This window comes from Scyliorhinus torazame, chromosome 3 (genome assembly GCF_047496885.1).
Source record: "Scyliorhinus torazame isolate Kashiwa2021f chromosome 3, sScyTor2.1, whole genome shotgun sequence".
NCBI lineage: Eukaryota > Metazoa > Chordata > Chondrichthyes > Carcharhiniformes > Scyliorhinidae > Scyliorhinus > Scyliorhinus torazame.
Genome location: NC_092709.1, coordinates 188,677,704 through 188,698,012, shown reverse-complemented (window position 1 = coordinate 188,698,012; position 20,309 = coordinate 188,677,704). Strand labels below are relative to the sequence as shown.

The following is a 20,309-nucleotide window of genomic DNA, read 5'->3' as shown; positions in this document are numbered from 1 at the left end:
CTTGTACAAGGACAAAATATAACCACGCATAAATGATGGACAGGAAAATATCTGCTTATTTGTATCATTTAGTCTGCCCCAGACAGTGGGGTGTATGTCCATATACATCATGATAGACACGCCCCTCGCACCTGGTGCCATTTTCTGGGAAAAGACAAGCCTAACATCCAACCTAGCTCTGCCCTAACGTAACTTAAGTGTGATCCTTGGATCCATCCCTAATCTTTCCTGTTAAAGTAGTTTGTCCACATAAACACAATCTAGTCCCTTCATTATTTTATAAACCTCAACCAACTCAGCATGAGTCTACACTTTTCTAAAGATGATACTCTTACCCGTTTTAGAGTCTTCAACTTTGTTGGCAACAGTCAGTTGCTGATTGTTGAGAAGTATTCAAGAGTAAAGATTGATGCAAAATAATTAAAGACTCCACCATACCCTGCAAGCCAATTTAAATCTCTCCTGGGAGCCCTTCAATGAATCTTTACAGTCTTGAACACTCCTCCAATGAACTTTTCCATTGTTACTGCAACTATCCACTATCCTCCGCTGATCTTTTAGCTCTAATGAGCTGCTTTTATTTCCTTAAATTGGACATAATAATACGTTTCAGTGTTTTTATGATAATTATAATCTTTCAATCTGTGAAAAGATTTATCAGACTAATCTGCCTGTGCACATGACTTTCAGCCAGCTGTTGAAGACTTCTGGTTTGACCGCACCCAATATCCTGTCACATAATTCCTGCTCCTTCTGGCTGCAAAAACATTATGTTATGGCCTTTTCTGAGTAGCCTCCAACGATTCCTTTAAGTACCATTGACTGATAGGCCACCCAAAAACCTGGCATTGCACATGAATCTTGGAACTGTGTCCCATAATAGGAGCAGTGGTTAACCTCTGCCTAATCAGACCAAATGATCCCTCTAAATTCTTTTCACCCGACTCTGCTACTTGACAAAAGCACACACATAAAATTCAGCATGTAGTCCATGTGATGTTTTGTTCAACTGAGTGGTTTGCTAGGCCATTTCAGAGGACAGTTAAGAATCAAATCATTGTTCTGGGACGAAAAGTCATGCACAGGCTAGACTGGATGCGGGTGGGAGGTTTACTGCATTAACAGGAAAGACACAATGAATGGGTTAAAGTTTTATAACAATCCAACAGCTCCATGACCTCTTTTTACTGATACCAACTTTTTGTTTCCAGATATTTTAAACTGAATTCAAATTCTCAGTCTGCCATTGTGGAAGTCTGTCCTGCATTCCAGAACAGAAGGTAGATATAAGTAACTTCATCTTTCAGCACCATGTAATTTTTTGATGAATATAGGAAACATTATAAAGTTGTTATGAAAATGGATAAAGCCACAACATTTTCTTTAAAGAGTTAAATAGCTACTATATAGGACAGGCAGTGTGGCATTTCCACTTTTTTTCAAGAAAATAAGAGTCTTTATAAAAGTTATTAATCAATGGAAGATTGAATCCTGCCTGGGCAATGAGCACCTCTCACCACTTCTACTTGTTACACTGGTGTTGGTGAATTCAGCCAAGTTAGCAAATAAGATGATTAATTTGAGAGAAAGGTTTAACATGTCTAAGTTCTTAATCTAAACAATACAGTACAATTCAAAGGAATTCATACTGAAACCATATAGCACATTATCTGAATCATACCTTGCATTCCAGTGATAAGAAACAAAGATACGCAAATCCTGGGGGACATTTCAGAGAAAAGCCAGTGACTCAGTCAATGATCGTCAGTGCCTCAAATGTCTTTCCCCTAGTTTCCTTTTGTGCTCTGGAATAAATATCATCTACCACTGACGATTAATTTGCATCAAATTATTTTACTATCGCTCCTATACCATCCGCCACTTGCTTTCCAGCCTCACTTCATACTAAAAGCATCAAATTAAATACCATCAATGGAGAATGTGAGGAAAACTTGGGCTGCTCCATGTTCAGTGGAGCAGTGAGGCTGAGGGATAACGGGCTCTCACAGAAAAGTTAAGGATTTGAGAGAGTGAGTAAATAGTGAAAAAATATTTCTAATGGTAAGTTAGAACATAGAACATTACAGCGCAGTACAGGCCCTTCGGCCCTCGATGTTGCGCCCACCTGTGAAACCACTCTAAAGCCCATCTACACTATTCCCTTATCGTCCATATGTCTATCCAATGGCCATTTGAATGCCCTTAGTGTTGGCGAGTCCACTATTGTTGCAGGTTGGGCATTCCACACCCTTACTACCCTCTGAGTAAAGAACGTACCTCTGACATCTGTCCTATATCTATCTCCCCTCAATTTAAAGCTATGTCCCCTCATGCTAGACATCACCACCCGAGGAAAAAGGCTCTCACTGTCTACCCTATCCAATCCTCTGATCATCTTGTATGCCTCAATTAAGTCACCTCTTAACCTTCTTCTCTCTAACGAAAACAACCTCAAGTCCCAAACAGTACGGAAGGAGGCCATTCAGCCCATCGAGTCTGCAACGGCCCTTGTAAAAAGCATACTACTTAAGCCCATGCCTCCACCCTATCCCAGTAACCCTGTAACCCCATCTAGCCTTTTGGATTCTAAGGGGCAATTTAGCATGGCCAATTCACCTAACCTGCACATCTTTATACTGTGGGAGGAAACCGGAGCACCCGGAGGAACCCCACGCAGACACTGGGAGCAAGTGCAAACTCCACACAGACAATTCCGAGACCGGTATTAAACCCAGGTCCCTGCAGCTGTGAGGCAGCAGTGCTAACCACTGTGCTGCCCATAAATTCCATCATGCAGAATGGTTAGAACACAAAACAAAAGGAAGTGGCTATTGTAGCTAAAGAATTCATATATTACATTTAAGACAAAATTAAGTAAAACTTCAATAAATATTGAATATTACAGGAAAAGTGGATTAGAATAGACAATTCATACTGAAATTTTATAGCATCCCATGTCACCATTTAGAAAAGTGAAAAGGAAGTTTTTCTCCCAACCCACCCCCACGTAATCAAACTACAATGCTGCATCAACCATAACTACCAAAGACATTTAACTGGTCATTTTGCTCTTGGCGGTTTGTAGGGCCTTTTTGTGTACAAATGACTGCTGTGTTCATCTTAAAAGGCTACCACACTTCAAAATAATTTGTTCTATGCAACGTTATTTTTAAGACAATCCCAAAATCAATTTTGTTCACCACAAACTATCTCTAATAACCATCCATTCCAGTGGAGCTATGATATTGGTATTGATCCGACAAAATTGGAAATTACCCAGGTATGCCCTATTCATAAATTGCAATGAATTATCATGGCATAAGCATCATTCATCCTAATAATCAAAATGATGGAAAGAGTCATCAACCGTGCTACCCACATAGCTATTTGACTCCTCTGGAACTATACAACTCAAATCTCATCACTGCCTCGAACCAGATGTGGATTTTGAATAAAACTGAGATTAATGGGGTTATTGTCTTGGGTCATATCTGACAGAGGAACAAACTGCATTTACATACTCCTTTTAATGTCATAAAACATCCCAAAGAATTTCACAAGAACATTGTATCATGCAAAATTTGACATAAAGCTGCATAAGGAGCTGTTAGGGCAGATGACCAAAATGTAGTCAAAGATTAGGTTTTAAGAAGCACCTTTAAAGGAGGAACCAGAGATAGAGGCAGAGCAGTTTGTGGGGTAATTCCAGAGCTTTGGGCCTTCACAGCAGATGATACGGCCAGCAAAGGCGAAGCAATGAAAATCAGAGATGCTCAAGAGGCCAGGATGAATGCAATGTAGATGTCTCAGAAGGTGGTGGGGCTAGCGGGGATTACAAAGTTAGAGAGGTACAAGATCATTGACGGATTTGAAAGCAAGGATGGCAATTTTAAAACTTGATGCATTGCTTCACTTGGAGCCAATATAAATCTTCAAACACAGAGGTAATTTGGTGAATGATTGGATTGGATTGGATACCGAGGTACAGAGAAAGGTAGGGCTCGAGAGAGAGAGAGTTGGTGTGTAGTAGAGCTGGGTGCTATCAATGTGCATATGAAAACTGACACTGTACAGGTGATGTCATTTGAGGGCGTATGTAAGTCAGCAATAGGAGGGAATCAAGGATAGATCCTTGGGGGAGGAAGGGCACCAGAGGTAACAGCGCAGGATCATGAACAGAAGGCATGATTGGTAATTCTCTGGATCCTTCAATTCTAGATTCTCTGTGTTCGATGGATAAGAAAGAATAGCACCAGGCGAGCGGAGTCCCAGCCAGCTTAAGTGGCGTTGGAAGAATATGGTGCGGTTAACCATGTACAAGCTACAAACAGGCTGAGAAGGCTGAGGAGAGGAAGTTTACCTTTATCACAGTCACATGGAATGTAATTTGTGACTTTGTAAAGAGCCATTTTGGTACCATGGCAGGGCTAGAAACCTGGGGCGAAATTCTCCCCCAACGGCGCGATGTCCGCCGATGGTGCCAAAAACGGCGCCAATCAGACGGGCATCGCGCCGGCCCAAAGGTGCGGAATGCTCCGCATCTTTGGGGGCCGAGCCCCAACATTGAGGGGCTAGGCCGGCGCCGGAGGGATCTCCGCCCCGCCAGCTGGCGGAAATGGCGTTTGTTGCCCCGCAAGCTGGCGGAAATGGCGTTTGGTGTCCCGCCAGCTGGCGCGGAAATGCGGCGCATGCGCGGGAGCGTCCGCGGCCACCGACAGTTTCCCGCGCATGCGCAGCGGGGAGAGTCTCTTCCGCCTCCGCCATGGTGGAGGCCGTTGCGGAGGCGGAAGGGAAAGAGTGCTCCCACGGCACAGGCCCGCCCGCGGATCGGTGGGGCCCGATCGCGGGCCAGGCCACCGTGGGGGCACCCCCGGGGTCAGATTGCCCCGCGACCCCCCCAGGACCCCGGAGCCCGCCCACGCCGCCTGGTCCCACCGGTAAATACCAGCTTTGATTTACGCCGGCGGGACAGGCAATTTCTGGGCGGGACTTCGGCCCATCCGGGCCGGAGAATTGAGCGGGGGGTCCCGCCAACCGGCGCGGCCCGATTCCTGCCCCCGCCCAATCTCCGGTACCGGAGACTTTGGCGGGGGCAGGGGCGGGATTCACTGCGGCCAACGGCCATTCTCCGACCCGGCGGGGGGTCGGAGAATGACGCCCCAGATTGGAGCCATTCAAACATGAAGTAGTTGGAAAGATAGGCATGGAATTGGGAGGCAACAGTGCATTCGAGGGCCTTGGAGAGGAATGGTAAATGAAAATGAAAATCACTTATTGTCACGAGTAGACTTCAATGAAGTTACTGTGAAAAGCCCCTAGTCGCCACATTCCAGCGCCCGTTCGGGGAGGCTGGTACAGGAATTGAACCGTGCTGCTGGCCTGCCTTGGTCTGCTTTAAAAGCCAGCGATTTAGCCCTGTGTTAAACAGCGCCTTATTGGAGATGGGCAGTAATTTGTCAGGGTTTGGGGTCAAGGAGATGATGGGTGATAACGTAGGGGTCAAGTCAGGAACTTTGTTAATAAGCAGTTTAATATGATTAGAGTCAAGAGAGCAAGAGGTCGTCCTCACAGGTCAGATGAGCTTGCAGAAGGTATATGGGAAAATAAGACAGAAATTAGAAAAGTTTATAAGTTCAAGGGCAGGAGAGAGCTTTAGAGAAAAATTGGTCAAATGGACGATTTGAAAGGACAGAAGCAGCTGATCAGATGGTCTCAATCTTAGTAACAAAGAAGCTCCTTGCTAGTTGCCAGAAGGGAAAGTGGAAGAAACAGGGTTGAGAGATTAAAGAAGGTGGTTTGCCGGAAAGAAACATAGCCAGTGGTTATCTCTGCATTTCATAATGATCCGAGAATAATGAACAGTTCTGGAAGATTGCAGTGGGACCCAACAGTGCAACATGTGGTCCAGCAAGATTTGCTGTTGAACGGCTAAGCCAGTTGATGTCCTCCATATCCATTCAAGTCTGCATTCCTTGGGCTTAAGAGAGCAGAGATGAGGACTGTACCAACAGCAACAACCAGAGTGAGTGTGTGTTTAATGGGGCCCATGCATCAAACATGAAGGTGAGGGTGCAGCTAAGAAAATCAGTAGTTGTGGAAATCTTGTAGTAAGCAGAGGACCAAAGGAGAAAGAACAGGGGAGTGGGGCTAACTTGATTGTTCTTCAAAAAACCAGTGCAAACTGAATGGGCTAAATGGCCTTTTTCTCGACTAGTCTTGTAATTTATAAGCATCAATTGCACCTACCCACATCCACTCGCTCTGTCACTCCATCAAAGAACTCAACTAAGTTAGTCAATCAGGACACTTCATATTGCCACATGGCTACTTGCTTTGCAGCTCACTAGCCTATTAGCCACTTTATGCATTTATACATATGCACTTTAAATCTAACTTTCTATGATCCCATTATTTCTAACTCTAATTAACTTTCCCCAGTCCTCTGTAGACCTTGTGCTGGGTTCCCTGCCCCGCCGCGCCACATTTCTGTTCCACTCTGCCAGCAGGATGCTCCATTACGCCGGCCAGTCAATGGGGTTTCCCAATGTGGGACAACCCAACGCCGTTGGGAAACCCCCGGACTGCCGGCAAAGCGGAGCATCCCGCCGGTGGAGAATCCAGCCCCTTGTTTCTATTTTTTAATACTACCCAAACCCTTGCTGAATTATTTCAAACCCTCACCCAAAGCATGGGTGAACACATAAAAATATTTGTCCCAGCGCTGGTCATTAAAAACACTTATTTTCACCATAATAACACCAACGTCCTACAGCCACACACTTTAAACCACATTAATTTGTCAAATTCAAGCTGACTTCGGTGGCACTCTCAACAGTAACCTGAGCATCATTTTATAACTTGTGCAGTACTGTCTTCTTAAATACTGCTCAACAACCAACTCCATTTACTGACCACCATTGGCTTCTCTCCCCACATGCATGGATTTCTAAATCCAAATTCCTATGTATAATTCTACACACAATTTAACAGCACTCTAAATTCTGCAATGTCTGCAGTCCTATATCCCAACCTGCACACCACACTCTTTTTGACTAATATGCCAGGGACCCGGGTTCAATTCCAGCCTTGGGTGACTGTGGAGTTTGCACATTCTCCCCGTGCCTGTGTGGGTTTCCTCCGGGTGCTCCGGTTTCCTCCCACAGTCCGAAGATGTTCAGGTTAGGTGAATTGGCCATGCTAAATTGCTCCTTACTGTGCAAAAGGTTAGGTGGGGTTACTGGGTTACTGGGATAAGGTGGGGGTGAGGGCCTAGGCAGGTTGTTCGTTCAGAGGGTCGATGCAGACTCAATGGGCTGAATGGCCTCCTTCTGCACTGTAGTGATTTTATGATTCTATATTGGGCCTCCAGCCTTCCTACCATTCCATTAGTGATGGAACCTTTGGTCACTTTGCCCATTCACTCTGGAATTCTTATTGCATGCATTCAACTTTTCTTCTTCAAAAGTGCCTCCAACCCAAACTCTTCAAATCACACCTTTGGCTGCTTCTCCTAATATTTGTTCATTCCTATCTTGCTTACATTCAACTCCTCTCCCTCCCGTGGAATGACTTGGATGATTTTATTATAGTGTCACAAGTCAAAAATGTTAAAACTAATGTTGCAAAATGGCAAAAGCTAGGATTTCTGTTGAACCAGTTAACTTCCTCAAGGAATGGAAAATACCAGAATTTACGTGTGTTTCTCTTATCACAATAGCAGCGCAGTAGGGAAGCATGCTCATCATCAACTCCATTTCCCAACTGTATCAATGAGAAACTAAGTGATGTTCTTTTTCTCATCATGCCTTAGAGTGATTGCCTAAAAGTGAAACAGCAACAAAATTGTAACAAAGAAAGAAAATTGAAAAAAGTTTAATTTTGAGACACTAGGAAAGGAAAGAAAACGCTACAATATTTCTTACTCATTTTTTAAACTAACGAGCACTTTTCAGCTACATCCTTGCCTTGGTAATTAGACTCAATCTCTGCTGCAACAAACAAAGAGAAATGGTATTGAGCAAACTGTCAGAAGAGAAATCGGGTTCTGCAAGAAGCCTTCCCCCCTCGATAGTCAGTATCATCAATAATGTAGAAATATATACAATGCACTGATTTTAGTGGCCCATCTCACCGGTCAGCCTTCAGGGAGAAGTGCTCTAGCTAAGTAAATCAGAACATACCAAAAAAGACAATTTTCTCCATTTCAGAGTCCACGATGTATGGCATCGGAATTGAGAAAATATATTGTTGCAAAGGCCAAGGTTAATTAGATCTTTTTTCCAACCTGATACCATCAAATAGAAGGACCTGCAAAAACCATCTGCTTGCTGGGCTTATTAAGACTGATAGATGTGCAGATTTCTCAAAAAATTGAGGTTTTTCAGGTTGCTGTTAAGCTAAAGCAACACACTCCTATTAAGAATAAGAAGTACTACAAGTAAAACTTTAATATTATGCACCGGTTCAAGAGGATTTCACGGGAGGGGGAGGGGGCGCACGAGGGAGGGAGCACGCGCGCGAGGGAAGGGGGCGCGCGCGCGAGGGAAGGGGGCCCGCGCTAGAGAAGGGCACGCGCGGGGGAAGGGGACTCGTGCGAGGGAAGGGGGCTCGCGCGAGGGTAGGGGGAGCGCGCGCATGAGGGTAGGGGAGTGCGCGCGCGAGGGAAGGGGGCGCGCGCGCGAGGGAAGGGGGCGCGCGGGAAGGGGGAGCGCGCGAGGGAAGGGGGGCGCGCGTGCGCATGGGAAGGGAGCTCGCACGAGGGAAGGGGGCAGGTGTGCGTGGGGAAGGGGGCTCGCGCGAGGGTAGGGGGAGCGCACGCGCGCGAGGGAAGGGGGCGCACGCGCGAGGGAAGGGGGCGCGCACGCGAGGGAAGGGGGCGCGCACGTGAGGGAGGTCGGCATGAGCGTACGAGGGAAGGGGGGCGCGCGCACGAGGGAAGGGGGCACGCACGCGCATGGTAAGGGGGCTCGCACGAGGGAAGGGCGCCCGCGCGCGCGAGGGAAGGGTGCCCGCGCGCGCGAGGGAAGGGGGCCCGCGCGCGCACGGGAAGTGGGCTCGCGCGCGGGAGGGGGGCTCGCGCGAGGGAGGGGGGCTCGTGCGAGGGAGGGGGCGCGCGCGAGGGAGGGGGCGCGCGCGAGGGAGGGGGCGCGCGCGAGGGAGGGGGCGCGCGAGGGAGGGGGGCGCGCGCGAGGGAGGGGGGGCGCGCGCGAGGGAGGGGGCGGCAAGGGAGGGGGCGTGCGAGGGAGGGGGGCGCGCGCGACCGAGGGCATGCGACCGAGGGCATGCGACCGAGTGCATGCGAAAGAGGGCGTGCGTCAGAGGGTGTGTGAGATAGCGGGCACTTGCGAGGGAGCGTGTGCAAGGGACTGCGAGTGAGAGAATGCGTTTGCGAGAGAGCGCGTGAGAGAGAGAGACAAAAAGAAAGAGCCAAGAGAGAGCCTGCGAGTGCGAGAGAGAGCATGCGAGAGGGAGCACGTAAAAGAGTGCAAGATAGTGAGAGTGAGTGAGAGCGTGAGTGAGAGAGTGTGAGAGTGTGGGCACGATTTAATGGAAACGTTTTCAAGTGTGGTAGCGAGTGGGAACTGCCGCGAGCTTCCCGACACTCAGCCCGGCAAGGCTGTCACTGCTGTAAAACATTAATTGATCCACTTAACAAGGCCCAACGGGCTTCAAGCGCAAATGCTCCACCTGCTGATTCACTGCGACCGCACTCGCCAGTCCCCCACTAACAAGGGAGGGTAGTACTTAAACCACTCCTGCACAGCCAACCACACTCAGCTCACAGCCACACCTCCGAGAAAACCAGCCGCAAGATTCAGAGATGCCAACCAGAGAAGATCTTTAAGACTATTAGATGCGGCCGAGGCAGATGGGATGCCCTGTTCCCCATCCTCCCCCCACCCCCTCTGGTTGCACACCCGACTCAACCCACAAACCCTACCCCCAAAGCCCCAAATCACTTATAAGGAGGTCCTCGGGCAGCCCCGCACCGCACATGCACAGGGTCCCCAGAGTCCAATCCCACCAAGGGAAAAATGCCAGCCTGGTACTTTGGCAGTGCCCGGCTGGCACCCTGCCCAGAGTGCAACCACCTAGGGGCCTCCGACGCCCCCCCACTGTGAATCCCCCCCTCCCTCCTCCTCTTCCCAGGAACACCCTCCCCCTTCCTCCCCAAGTGCCATTCCGTCTGGTCCCCACAACTGAAAGGCGCTCTCCTGAGGTCGCTGAAGGGAACAGGTTAGATCTCAAGGCCTCGGTAGAGTGCATACTGGAGTGAGACTAGCTGTCTCACTCTAATACGCAGATTTGCAAATATTGATCTCAGATCTACCAGCCGCACCACCTTTCGAGTGTAACACAGCCAACATCTTTCTAAAGAAAGATCGCGCCCAACCTCTTTCTAACATTTCTCATTGGCCCCTTGAGTGAGGAAAAAAATGAAAATGTCACCCCCATGCAAAAGATTGGACAAGCCTGGTAAACACAGTTGGAAATAAACTCAAGAAGCAAAAATTACTCTTTCTCTAGGAGAAAATAACATTTCTCAGCAACTCTTTCCCCTTTTAAACTAACAACAATGTTTCTTTGCTAAGGTATGATTCCATGGGTTCAAGTATTTCTCCAATATCTAATCCAAAGAGCGATTCTTCATTCGTGAATCTGAACAAGGGCTATTATCTCAACAGCTGAATAACATACCATCAAAACTGAACTAAAACCCAATGCCTAGATACACACATTCCTGCACAGGCTGCAGGATAACTGTAGCAACAAAGCTTTTACACCACTAATGACAGGTTGCAAATTCCACCCAGGATCTAGTGTGTACAGCTCAAAGGTGTAGCAACCAACCAAGTCACCAGAAGAGACATAGCTATTTCAAAACTGCAGTAAATACTATTGATCTTGTTTGGATTGTAAACACCACAATACACAATACAATGATGGCGGGTATATTTGTCTTGCAAGAAATGCTTCAGTTTGAAAAGTGCGTACTTACAATTTGTTGAGTTGGGTAAAAACAGCTGTTAATCAATATTTCTTCTAAGACATCTTGGTCTGTTAAAAGGGGGGGAAAATGACAAATAAAATCATGTTGCTATGACTGCATAACGTTTACCCAATCCAAAATAGCTCATCACAATATTGAAAACAAATCTCATTTTTCCATTTGTGGTTTTTGATAGAACAATTTTCCTTTGCCCCCCCCCCCCCTCAAACCCCACACCACTTTTGTGCGGCCTTTTCATGCAGGCCTTTGGTGCAAAGCATACATGCACTTCTACAAAGGTTGGCATCTCCATTGTAGGACCAAAGGAAAACTGTATATCCTCCCACATACTATTTTTGATTGCTGGTGTGGTGTGATGAACGGTTACTGCCTTATCATCATGTAAGGTGATGTCCCCTTTAAGACCGGGCTTGGAACCCTGGGGACTCCGCCTCTGGCTCCGCCCATCTGGGAGCCATACATAAAGGCCTGCCTCATGGTCTGTATAGCAGTCAGCTCTCGTCCATAGCTGTAGCATAGTTATTAGTCTAATAAAGCCTTCTTTACAGTTTAATCTCTAAGCGTCATTATTGAGGGTACCTCAATTTATTAGACTAAACTAGATTCAGGATGGACGCAGGCCTAAAACCAGAGAAGCTCAATCTGGAAGCACGAACGCCGGAGGCAAAGGAAATTTTTAAATACTGGCTGCGGTGCTTCGAGGCCTACCTGGGCTCCTCAGAGACTCCCATCCTGGGGCCACGCAAGCTGTGTCTACTCCACGCCCGGGTGAGTCACAGAATCTCCGCCACGCTCGAAAAGGCGACGACTTTTGAGGAAGCGATTAAGTTGCTCCGCAAGCGGTTTGTCAAACCCGTCAATGAGGTGCACGCCCGGCATCTGCTCTCTACCTGCTGGCAGCGCTCGGGGGAATCGCTCGACGAGTTTGTTGAGAAACTCACCGCGCTTGTGACCATCAGGATGTGACAGGGGAAGTCCATATGAACCTGCACATCAGGGATGCTTTCGTGTCCGGAATCCGCTCGACCTACATCCGGCAGCGGCTGCTCGAAAACGGGGCAAAAGACCTCTAGGAGACGCTAACGCTCGCCTCCTCGCTGGAGGTGGCCCGACAAAACTTGGGTACGTACCCCGCGGACTCTGCCAGCCCCCCCCGGACTTCCTCAGACTCACCTGTATTACAGGCCTGCGCCACGCGGCGACCCGCTCACCATGGGGGCACACCTTGCTACTTCTGCAGGCAGGGCCAGCACCCACGCCCACGCTGCCCAGCCCGCTCCGCGATCTGCAGCAACTGCGGGAAGAAAGGGCACTTTGCGAGGGTCTGCCTGGCCAGACCCAGGGGCCAGAAAAACAAAGAACAGCCGGCCCGAAAATCAGGCTCTCAGACCCGCAGGCCTCGCAATGCTGCTGCGCACTGACCCGACACGCCCTCTTCTGACGCGTCATCAGCCTCGTGCGAATCATGGGAGCGGCCATCTGGTCGGCGGCCATCTTCTCGACCCGACACGTGCGACCGACAGCCATTTTACGAGTCCGACTCAGCTGACGACTCCGACTACCCGCGACTGGGTGCGATCACCCTCGATCAAACTCGGCCAAAACACCTGCAGAACTCCATGATGCAGGTCCAGGTCAACGGGCACGACACTGCATGCCTCTTCGGCTCCGGGAGCACGGAGAGCTTTATCCACCCTGAAACGGTAAGGCGTTGCTCCCTACGCACCCATCCCGCATCCCAAACCATAGCCCTCGCATCTGGGTCCCACTCAGTACAAATCACGGGGTACTGTATTGCGGATCTCTCGATCCAGGGTGCCAAATACACCCGTTTCAAATTTTATATCCTCCCTCCCCTCTGTGCCCCCCTGCTGCTCGGACTGGATTTCCAGGGCAGCCACCGAAGCCTGACACTGAAGTTCAGCGGACCCTTGCCCCCCCTCATGGTGTGCTGCCTTGCGACACTGAAAGTCGCATCCCTCTCGCTATTCGCTAACCTCACTCCCGACTGTAAGCCCGTCGCCACCAGGAGCCAGCGCTACAGTGCCCAAGATATGGCTTTTATCAAGTCAGAGGTCCAGCGTTTACTGGGAGAGGGGGTCAACGAGGCTAGCAACAGCCCTTGGAGAGCGCAAGTGGTGGTAGTCCGGTCCGGGGAGAAGAAACGGATGGTCGTGGATTATAGCCAGACCATAAACCGATTCACGCAGCTTGATGCGTACCCCCTTCCTCGCATCGCGGAAATGGTAAATCGGATCGCCCAATACCGAGTCTTTTCCACGGTCGGCCTCAAATCTGCCTACCACCAGCTCCCCATCCGACCAAAAGACTGCCCCTATACTGCCTTTGAAGCAGCCGGCCGGCTCTTCCACTTCCTCAGGGTCCCCTTTGGTGTCACAAATGGGGTCTCCGTCTTTCAAAGGGCGATGGACCAAATGGTGGACCAGTACGGTTTGCGGGCTACATACCCGTACTTGGACAAAGTCACCATCTGCGGCCATGATCAGCAGGACCATGACGCTAACCTCAAAAAGTTTCTCCAGACCGCCCGAGCCCTTAACCTGACCTATAACGAGGGCAAATGCGTTTTCCACACCACCCGGCTGGCCATCCTCGGCCATGTCGTGGAAGACGGGGTCCTAGGTCCCGACCCCGACCGCATGCGCCCCCTTAAGGAACTCCCTCTCCCCCGCAGCCTCAAGGCCCTCAAACGGTGCTTGGGGCTTTTCTCCTATTACGCCCAGTGGGTCCCCAAGTATGCGGACAAAGCCCACTCCTAAAGACCACCACTTTTCCCCTCTCGGCTGAGGCTCAATTGGCCTTCAACCGCATCAAGGCCGACATCATCAAGGCCGCCATGCACGCGGTGGACGAAACCATCCCTTTCCAGGTCGAGAGCGATGCATCAGTCATCGCCCTGGCTGCTACCCTCAATCAAGGAGGCAGACCAGTAGCGTTCTTCTCCCGAACCCTCACCGCCTCCGAGATTCGACACTCTGCAGTCGAAAAGGAGGCACAAGCCATTGTGGAGGCTGTGCGGTGCTGGAGACACTACCTCACCGGTAGGAGGTTTACCCTCGTCACCGACCAACGGTCGGTCGCCTATATGTTCGATAACACGCAACGGGGCAAAATAAAAAACGATAAAATTTTGAGGTGGAGGATCGAACTCTCCACCTACTCGTACGATATCAAGTATCGTCCAGGGGAGCTCAACGAGCCCCCAGATGCCCTGTCCCGCGGCACATGCGCCAACGCGCAGGAGGACCGCCTGCAAGCCATCCACAATTACCTCTGCCACCCGGAGGTTACCCGGCTCGTCCATTTCATCAAGTCCCGCAACCTACCTTACTCAACCAAGGAGGTCAGGGCCTGCCAGGTCTGTGCGGAGTGCAAACCGCACTTCTATCGGCCAGACAAGGTTCGGCTCGTGAAGGCCTCGGGCCCCTTTGAGCGACTGAGCGTGGACTTCAAGGGGCCCCTCCCGTCCACCAACCGTTATGCCTATTTCCTCACCGTGATCGATGAGTTCTCCCGTTTCCCATTCGCCATTCCCTGCACCGACATGACCTCAGCCACGGTGATTAAGGCACTGCACAGCATCTTCACCCTGTTCGGTTTCCCTGCTTATATCCACAGCGACCGGGGTACATCGTTCATGAGCGATGAACTGCGTCAGTATCTGCTCAGCAAAGGCATCGCCTCGAGCAGAACGACCAGCTATAACCCACGGGGAAACGGGCAGGTGGAGAGGGAGAACGCGACCGTGTGGAAGGCTGTCCTTCTGGCCCTGCGGTCGAGAAATCTCCCAACCACCCACTGGCAGGCGGTCCTACCCGATGCCCTACACTCCATTAGGTCACTCCTCTGCATGGCCACGAATGAGACCCCTCACGACCGATTGTTTCTCTTCCCCAGGAAGTCTACCTCCGGGGTCTCGCTTCCACCTTGGCTGATGGCTCCGGGACCTGTTCTTCTCCGGAGGCACGCGAGGAGCCATAAAACGGACCCCCTAGTTGAAAAGGTCCGACTGCTCCACACCAACCCCAGTTACGCCTACGTGGAGTACTCCGACGGCAGGCAAGATACGGTTTCCCTCCGGGATCTGGCGCCCGCTGGATCCTCCACCACAGACGCCCCAACGCCCCTTCCCGCGCCGCTCCCTTGCAGGACCCGTCGCCCCCTACAACACACCCCCTTCCGGCCCAACCACCCGTTGGTGAGCTCCTACCGTGCGCCCCCCCTTTGCACACCCCGCCGGCACCGGCTCCGCTAACCCCTGCCCTGCCTAGTTCCTCTGCCCCGACCCGAACCGAAGCTCCGACCGCTGTGCTCCCGGATGTGCCCTCAACCGGGACGTCCGTGCCCGCAGCACCACCGCCCGAATTGAGGAGATTGAGGAGGACGATCCGGCCGCCGAGACGGTTGGACCTATGATGGCACTTCACCCCCGCCGGACTCCTTTTTAAACAAGGGGTGAATGTGATGAACGGTTACTGCCTTATCATCATGTAAGATGATGTCCCCTTTAAGACCGGGCTTGGAACCCTGGGGACTCCGCCTCTGGCTCCGCCCATCTGGGAGCCATACATAAAGGCCTGCCTCATGGTCTGTATAGCAGTCAGCTCTCGTCCATAGCTGTAGCATAGTTATTAGTCTAATAAAGCCTTCTTTACAGTTTAATCTCTAAGCATCATTATTGAGGGTACCTCATGTGGGTTTTCAAAACCCTCAAAAAGATTTCCTTGGAAAAGGTGTGACCAGTATAGGGGAACGGGTGCCCAGTGAAGAGACAGCAAAGTTCTGAAAGGTAAGTAACATTTTTTCATAGAATCATTGAATGATTGCAGCAAAGGATTAGGCCATATGGCCTGTCATCTCTATGCTGCTCTTTGAAGGAGCAATTCATCTATTTTTATTCCCCTGCCATTGACTCATAGACTTGCAAAGTTTTCCTTTTCAGATAATGGTGGAATTCCCTTTTGAAAGTCCCATTTCTGTGGGCTTAGGAAACAAAAGACCCACTTGCTCAATGGCATTTGGCAAGGTGTGCTGACAGACGCAAGTAAAATCGAGCAGTTTACCTTAATAGTAGAGCCCATACAAGTTCAGCTGCAAGCCTTGGCTGCGAAACAGTTCAGTATTGGCAAATATTTCACATATACAGTTAATACAATGTTGTACTTTGGCTTATGAATACTGCTAAGAAACCCTCCCCAATGTCACTCTCCCCGGGTCCAAAGTGGTGCACTCGGAAACATTCAAAGCAAACTGGCAACATATATGATGTGGCTGAGAAAACCTTCACAAATGGAGTAGCAGCAGGGAGGGAGGGAAAATATCCAACAGATTTGCTAACTTATATCAAGAGGGTCGAGAAATCATTTTGACAGGGCTCTTCCCTGATACGTCACAAACTGAGTTTTAAAATAACGGCACATGTGAAATATCTACTCATGCTTAATCCACATCACTGTCTAAATGAAAGCCAACCAAATTATTAATTTCTTCCAAAGAGTGCCATAAGATATTTTTAGACTCTTAGAACAATGTAGGTCAGACATGATGAAAATGCATCTAATTTACTGAACCCAAGTCCCGCAGAGCGTCAGGATCAGGAACACGTCCATTGTGGGCAGATCCAAGCTGCACTCACGCAAGTAATCCTTAAACCTACTTACGGCCTACTTACCCATTATCTACCAGCCTCCCAGGGTCTGCCAGCCTCCCCTGCGAGGCCGCAGCCGGGCGCAGTTCAGTACTGGTCCATACAAACATAGGACAGGTGGAATGGCATTGGAGTCCCCTAGGTGGCCAGGGATAGTACAGAGTGGCCCCTGGCCCTCCCCCTGGAACACGGGCACCTTGGTACTGCCACCCTGGCACTGCAAAGGTGCCCGGGTGACACTGCCAAGCCAGCGGGAGCACTGCCAGGGTGCCAGTGCACAGGTGTCCGGGTTCCAGGGCGACACTGCCAAGAGTTAGGGCCCGATGGGTCCATGCCCACGGTGGAGGGGTGTGTGAAGGATGGGGATTGCAGGGAAGGTGAGAAGGGGCCTCTGGGAGGTTGGGGGTGGTGGCTGGTGGTCCAGGAAGAGAGGCCTTATAAAGGGGTATGAGGGAGCCCGAAGAGGGGGGGGTCCCCCAGGGACGCCGTAGCAGGTTGTCCTCACTTGGTGGGGGGTGGGGGGGTAATTCTCATGTGTGTGGGGGGGGGGGGGGGTGATACTGCCCATGGTGGAGGGTGTGGGGGACCCACAAGCTCAATTAGAAATCAGGGCACCTTTCCAAAATGTTGTTAGATAATGGTGGAGAACGCACCGGCAGAGCCGGCGGGAAACTTCCACCAAAACCCACCACAAATGATACTTAGAAACTTTTTTCCATTAAATCATGTCCACTAGGTCAGATTAATAGGACAAGCAGACATCTATTTAAATTACTAAAAGGCAAATTTAAGACTTATATCAGGAACACTTGATTGCAGAGGTCTGCTGCAAAGACCAAGGTAGATAACAAAGGACACATGCTTTCCTTATCTGCTTCTATTGTGAGATCGTCAAGAAAAATGTTATTACCTAGAAGAAGCCAGTGTGAAACCCAAGTATGATTCATCACTTTCTACATTTCAGGTGAAAGGTGGGGAAAAGAAAGAAAATGAAAAAAGGAATCCAGATTCAAGTCTCCAACAGTACAGTCACATTTCATACAATGAATCTTTACTGACTTGAACACTCAGCAAATTATTGGTGTAATTTTCTTCAAATTGGTTCTACTTACAATACAAACCACCGTACTAAAAATTTCTACTGCATGCTACAAACATAAAAATGTCTTACTGTTAAAATGGTATATTCTCAATTCAGGCACATAATTTTGGTGTTCATGAATGCTAGCTGGCTTCATGAGAACATCAACAAAACACTTGTGAAAAGGCAACACTTACTTGCAATAAGATATGGATTTAGTGAGAAAGATGTCTAATGGATTTTACGTTCTTTTTTTAAAATAGATTTAGAGTACCCAATTCATTTTTTCCAATTAAGGGACAATTTAGCGTGGCCAATCCACCTAGCCTGCACATCTTTGGGTTGTGGGGGCGAAACCCACGCAAACACGGGGAGAATTTGCAAACTCCACATGGACAGTGACCCAGAGCCGGGATCGAACCTGGACCTCGGCGCCGTGGGGCAGCAGGGCTAACCCACTGCGCCACCGTGCTGCCGGATTTTACGTTCTTAACCCATCTCTCATTAGGCCCCATATGTTTGCCCTTGCTTAATCAGTGCTTTCATTTTGGTGTTAGATGTGACTTTTTTCATGGCCTAAATTTTGCACCCGTTGGGCGTTTGGACTCAGTGGGCATGAAATGCGCTTCCAGCCACGATTAGTCCAAGAGCAAGTTTTCATGCTGGCTAAGAACTGCTCAACGCTAGCGGGGAGTGTGGCTGCAAAAATACAGCAAATTATGTCTAGGCATCATACTCAAGCACAAACCACAGTTCCAAGACACCTTTATTAATTTTATTTTAGCCCTGAGATTTCATCACGCACTCGATCAAGGTTGAAGCTAAAAAGTAACGGGCGCCTGACCAATCGCTCCACCTGCCAACCATAAAAGTAGACGGGCCACGTAAAATAGTTTTCAACTGGCCATTGAATGGGCTCAGTTAATTGTCAGTGGGTACCCTTCCAACTCTCGTGATCGCCCACCGACTGAAATATCACACAAGTGCACAATGACATCAGGACATCGGATCATGTGCTTGACATCGCCCAGTGTGATTTCATCCGCTCCCGGGTGAGAAGCGTGTGCTTCCGAGCAACGTAAAAGTCTGGCTCATGTTTCACAGGCAGAAAAGAATTCTGCACCATCTTTCAGCATTACTTAGCTGCAGCTAAAAATATTAAAAAGGAAGCATATCACATACTGGTCAGTCCATGTCTTAATAAAATTGGCTATGCCAATTTGTATGGAGCAACCTTTCGCCAAAACAGCATGTCTTGCACAACTTCCTTTGCCAATTTTAAATATATATTTTTATTGAAAACATTTTCATTTATAACAATATAATACAAAATGGATACTACAAATGACAAAATACAACACCCAACACCGAACGATAAACTAAAAAAAATCTTAACAACTGACGGTGACTAACTCTTTGAAAAGGAAATGAATGGCTGCCATCTGAGGTAAAACACATCTACCGAGCCCCAAATGGTGTACTTGACCTTCTCCAAATGTAAAAATTCCATGAGACCACCCAAGCAGGCCGATGCTGAACTCCCCTCCGGGCGATCAATGATGCGAAGGCAGGGACATCTGCCTTCACCCCCATCTGCAGCACCAGCAAGTCCAAGACTCCGAAAATGGCCAACGATGGACAAGGCTCCAGTTTGTCGTTAAGAATCTCTGACATGGCGTTAAAGGTGACCCAATAGCTTAACAACTTGGGACATGACCAGAGAATATGAGTATGATTAGCAAGCCCCCGCGAACAGCGCTCACAATTGTCATCCACCCCCCGGAAAGAATCCACTCATCCTCGCTTTGGTCAGATGAGCCCCATACACAACCTTGAACTGGATCAGATGAGGTCAAGCACAGGAGGACATGGAGTACACCTTGTGAAGAGCCTCACTCCACACCTCATCCAAAATAGGACTCAATTCACCTTCCCACTTTATCTTCACCTCGTCCAATGAGGCGGACTCTGCTGATAAGATTTTGCCATAGACACCCAAAATACTACCACCGTCAGACCCAGCCAAAGATAAAACCCTCTTCAACAAGGAGAATGTAAGTGACAAGGGAAATGAAGGAAAAGTCTTCCGCAAAAGTCCAGAATCTGGAAATAACGGAGCTTGTTAGTCCCAAGAGCTGAAACTTTACCTGCAGTTCGTCAAACCTGACAAACTGTCCCTCAACGAACAAGTCCACAAACCTTTCTAGATCCTTCCCCTCCCATGAGCTAAATGGTAAAGTCTAAACGCGCCGGCCAAAGATATGATTACCACATGCAATGATGTGATGGTTGCCAGCAACGACATGGAGCAGAATTTAAAATTTGTCTGAATTGCTTCCAAATCCTCAGGGGGACGCCACCACCGGATTCAAAGAAAATCTTACAGGAGAGAACGGAAGCGGGGTAATTACTAAGGCACCCACACTAGTGTCCCTGTAAGAACTCACCTCCATTTCCCCGCCCCCCCCAAGGCATTTTAAATGTCCTCCCCTTTAAATATTAGGAAAACTGTCTACAGTGATGAAAAGAAAACAGTACTTGAAATTTCA

The 20,309-nt window shown here is 49.2% G+C and overlaps 1 protein-coding gene across 5 annotated transcripts in view; it reads right to left on the bottom strand.

The window, feature by feature from the left end:
• LOC140408853 (putative methyltransferase NSUN7) overlaps positions 1–20,309 on the bottom strand; it is a 300,900-nt gene that overhangs the window by 246,640 nt on the left and 33,951 nt on the right. For all 5 annotated transcript variants that reach the window (XM_072496639.1, XM_072496644.1, XM_072496642.1 and 2 more), the window contains exon 3: positions 11,000–11,058. In XM_072496639.1, coding sequence (XP_072352740.1) covers positions 11,000–11,058 — 59 coding nt within the window. The remainder of the gene's footprint in view (positions 1–10,999; positions 11,059–20,309) is intronic.